Genomic DNA, 4,877 nt, shown 5'->3' on the forward strand with positions numbered 1-4,877 from the left:
GGAAAAAGATCAAATTATAATTTAATTTTTTAACAAATAAGATCACATATAAGAATGAATGCCAAGGATAAATATTTATTGAAATCTTAACAAAAAATTAGATTTGATTTCATCAGGAGTTTAATGTATCCAAGACTAGACTTCTCCAGCTGTGAGGGAACACGTGTTAGAGAAGGACACGTGCAACAGTGATGTAGGTTTGGCTCAGGCGTTTCCCGTTCATCTCCATAGCTGCATGAACACATCCATGGAGCATCAAATGCTTTTGGTTTACAATATGTGAAATTGTTTTTCTTTTATGGAGTGAGTATGTTGCGGCCATCCTTATTGTGCTTACTGAATGAATAGCAATCTTCTTTAGTGAAAGCTGTCTGTATTTGTTCTTGTGAAATAGACTTTCACAAGGAGCAATACAATATATCTACATGATAAATGTTTGGCTCGCAGTGCCAAAAAATAAAAGTGGAAATCATTTTAAATGCCTTCTTTAATTTGTACTTTTGCCTACACAAACATGCTGAACATGTGTTTTTATTCTAAAAGAGATATATGCCATTAAGTTTTCCTTGGTTCCATTTGCAAAGGGAGTGTACATGTTGAGTTAATATTTCATATGATCTCTCAGTATTGTTTTGAAGGCCTCGCCTGAAATGCTTTTTTAAACTGCTGTTAATGTTTATTGAAAATGGATCCTTTATAGATATTTCTTCAGTATCAAATGATGTATTTTACCATAAATATATGTTGTGCTTTGAGATTTTATCCAATAAAAGTTGTTTTCACAATCCAGGTGATTTTAGTCTCTCTCTCTCTCTCTCTCTCTCTCTCTCTCTCCCTCTCTTCCCCCCCCCCCCCCGGTTTAGAACAGCAGGTCTACTGGTGCTAATGGCCCCTAACCAGCATCTGCTGCAACTCTGTCCTAACAGCACCTCCACCAGCCTCATCAATGCCTTGTAAGATAAATGTTAATCCCATACAAAGGAAACAGGCAAACATTAAACAATTATCATAATAATATAGTTTTAGCAACTGAACACCTAAATGTGAAGAAGCACACCTGATTAAATACCAATGACGTATTTTACTTTGGAAAACCATATAGCTGAAGTCATTCCTCTTTGAAATGTTTTATTGTTAACATTTGAAAAGCTATATTCAGGTTGGTTGCTCTAATTAATTTAGTAATTTCTTGATATGAAAAATAAAAAATACTTTTTGGATACTTTTTGTTTTCGGTAGAATAAACAGTTGACTCACATGACCGTAACCTCATGAGACTATGATCCAACTATTTTTTATTATAATTGTATCGTATAATACTACTATATTTCTTATTAATAGCTGCAGGGATTTAAATGATAGTTAGAATTTAAGGGAAGAACAACTATCATTGTTCTATTGTTGTGCAACATCTCTGCCATGGTTTACTCAAGTATTAAGCCTGACACTGTTGTATAGTCCTGTGTAATTGTACTGCTGCAAATATCTCAGAGTCTTTCATGCTCAAAAAGCTTCATTCAAGTAGTGGCTGTTAAAAGAGACCTTTAGCAATTACACCTCAACCACAGAACAATTAACATTCTGCCCTTGCAACTTGTTACCTATGTATGTTGAAGCCACATGGGACCCTCATAAATGATGTAATAAATGTAAGTTATATTACTCTATTATGTGATATCACACATTGCGTCCTTGCCACATTTTTTAAGCAATGCGCAGTCAAATGACTGCTCACCGCACCCATCTGCTCCTCTCTGGCAGTAAACCCAACACAGGTGATCCACTTCCTGTGCCTGAACTCTAAACTCCTGCTTCTTTATCTGCTGGCTGAGGTTTTTCCTGATTGCTCCATGTTTTCATGACAGAGATAGATTCACTTCTCTGGCTTTCCCCCTGTGGAGTTATTACCTCTGCATCCACACACACTGATTATATCTGTTCAGCCCAACGCTCTCACACAGAGGGACACACTCGGGCTGCTACTCCTGTACAACAACACCCTGTTTCATTCTGCAAAACACCTTGTCCTGCCTCTTTAACCACATTCCCTATCCTCTGACTTTCCCTTTCAGCCGACCCTGCTCATTTTACAGCTCACACACACACACACACACACACACACACACACACGCTCCAAGTCTCGCTCACACCAGATATTCATTGCGCACATATGTCCCCTTTGCTTGGAACAGTACAAAGCAATGAGGCTGAAAATGTGGTTGCGTACGATGTGACTCCCTCATCCGAGTGGCAACACTTTGGCATATTTCACAAACGCAATGACTTAACAGCAGGAGAGTCAGACAAGCACGCATAGCAGAGTCAATATTGTTGTGTTATTATAATCATTCATATATTATATTAAGTATCATTTCAATTTACACATTTCTTCACATTATTGTTTTATTTTAAAAAAACTTTATTTTGCCTAAAATTATATTCTTGGTGTTATTCATGTTAGGAATTGGTATGAGCAAGTCTGGTTATTAACACACATAATTGATAATTACTATTAATGAAAACTGTCTATCTTAATAAAATAATTAATAGGGGTGATAATAACGTGGCACTACAATGATGTAGATGCAGGAGCTCAAACGGCAATAGAATGGCTATTAGGAGGAAATAAGTAATTATTATAAATAATTGTAAAATATATCAACTAGTATGATTTAATTAACATTAAATTACCTCAATGGGGCAACACTTTAAAAAAAAAAAGAAAAAAAGATATATATGTATATAGCTAACTAATGTAGTCCCATAAAAATATTTTTAACTGTAAATTAGGAAATTTGATTGATAATTAAACTCTTACAATTAAACAGAATGACTATAAATACCTAGTACAAGTTGAAGGATTTCAGAATTCTTTCATAGTAGAGCTCGGCAGCATTAAACAAACCAGCAAGTCGATTTTAAACAGCATTTATTTACAAAATAAATACAAGACACACTCACACTAAAAATAAAGCCATCAAAAGGGAATATGTATACAGTATGTGTGAGTTTGTATATGACAGACAGAAACAAAATGGCCACTGAGGCAGCATGGCCTACAGAACAATATGTTAGACAAGGGAAAACTGTAAATATGGCAGATCAAAGATTCTGCCGCCAGGATCTCTGCCCCATGCTGGGCCTGTATTCTCTCAACAAAGAAAAGAAGGCGGGAACTTTGCATGTCCTTTTTCTGCCTCAACACATGTGTTGAGATCAGAACAGAAGAACTATATTTAAAGCCTAACCAAAATACATTGTATGTGCAGGATAATAGTGCCGGGTTAGAAAAGAGGATCTTGTGTCTGCGTAAGCAATACTACCATCACTTAGCAGTGCAGATATTCCATACCCTGACTATAAATAGACATCACAAAAACAAAGCACTAAGTAACATTAAATCTAATAAATACATTGACAGAAGTTAAAGTTAAACAGTCTTGCTCAGTCTTGTGCTGTGGCTAGGCTAGTGATGTGCTATGCTAGGCCCAGTTAGCATTCAGTCCGTGAATAGAGAAAGATTACTTGACATTCTGGGGATCCTGTCTGTTCCAGTTCCAGTGTGTTGATGCAGTCTTCTGCTGTGTTGCAGATTGTGCACGCGGATGGAAAGTAGTCGTTCCGTTTTTCTCATTGCAGTGAGCTCGACGCTAACTCTGCTTTTTGGGCCTCCTGTTGCTATTGCAAACGTAAAATATGGATCCTGGAGGATGGTGAACAACTTCCAGGTTTATACAGTTAAACAGTGTGAGCGAGACAAGGACACATTCACACAGGGAGGGAGACAATGACTTGTCAATCTAACTTTATCAACCAAACTTACAGTCTTTTTAGCACAAAATTCTATCTTTGTGTTAATATCCATCAGCGCTTAGCAAGAAAAGATTGAGGAAACAAAAACAGTGAATTTCGACCTAAAATACTGTAACTATAAAAGATATCCACTTGACTTGATCAACTCACTGCTGAAGCCTTATATCAGCGTCAGATAAACTTTGGAATTGGTTTTTGCAAAGGAAGAACAAGGCCTGTGGATTTGTATCCCCCATCACTTACATTGAGAACAGTACATAGGGAAGGGATCTTTAAATGGTCAGCATGGACACAAGTAAATATTACAGCAAGCATATCAATGCACATATGACCTGATTATTGTTTTAAGACAGGCTTGTAATCACTATGAAAAACCCCTGTTAGTAGTCCCTTCTTCTCTTTTACCTTGTGATTGTATTTCTATACTTTACAGATCAGCAGCCCAGATAACAGCTATGTTTAATGAACTAAAGTCTCAAACCATCACACTCTGGATGCTCCAGTAATTATTACTTCAGGCAGCTCAGTTCCCACTGCGGAGGAATGAATGGTTATTAGGACTCCTCGTCTCTTTGGTACCTTCGCTTAGATTGTGGGTGAAAGACGTGCATTCATGGGAGCTTAGTAAGCATTTAGGAGGCTAAAGGCTGCGACACACCAAGCAAAGTATCGGCCGTCGATTAATGTCAGCTACTGTACATACAATTACTATCCTTCTCCTGCATGTTTTGCTCTGTGTAGAGTCACTCCTCACCACTGAAGTTGTAAGTAGTTGTTAGAGTTAAAATGTAGATATGCATCTGTGTGAGTGGGTTTCATGCACACTGTGGCCTTTATGGTGCTACCAGCACATGAACACAGCAATAGTTTTTCATTCTCTTCTGAAAGTGTGGCTCGATGTTATTGGTGGATGAAGCTGTGGAAAGGTGCTGTTTGTTGTCGATGTACCAGTTCCAGATGTCAGGTGTGTGGAAACCGATATCAGGGCAATCTGTTCAAAATGCACGTACATCAGTCGGCTACAGTGAGGAAGACAAGTGTTCCCTTAGTTCGCTTGTAATGTG

At 37.6% G+C, this 4,877-nt stretch overlaps 1 protein-coding gene across 3 annotated transcripts in view; it reads left to right on the forward strand.

Annotated features, from left to right (window-relative positions):
* hace1 (HECT domain and ankyrin repeat containing E3 ubiquitin protein ligase 1) overlaps window positions 1-1,182 on the forward strand; it is a 24,737-nt gene extending 23,555 nt beyond the window's left edge. For 2 of the 3 annotated variants that reach the window (XM_029451478.1, XM_029451480.1), the window contains one exon: window positions 1-787. This exon is cut by the window's left edge and continues 1,557 nt beyond it. Coding sequence is in view for 1 of the 3 variants with exons in the window: in XM_029451481.1 (XP_029307341.1) it covers window position 864 (1 nt within the window). In the remaining 2 variants the exon portion in view is untranslated. Of the gene's footprint in view, window positions 788-863 lie in introns of those variants that run through there. The other variant, XM_029451481.1, reaches the window with a different exon arrangement.
* The last annotated feature ends 3,695 nt before the right edge of the window (window positions 1,183-4,877 follow it).

The sequence above is a fragment of the Cottoperca gobio genome, chromosome 16 (assembly GCF_900634415.1).
Source record: "Cottoperca gobio chromosome 16, fCotGob3.1, whole genome shotgun sequence".
In the NCBI taxonomy this organism is placed as follows: domain Eukaryota; kingdom Metazoa; phylum Chordata; class Actinopteri; order Perciformes; family Bovichtidae; genus Cottoperca; species Cottoperca gobio.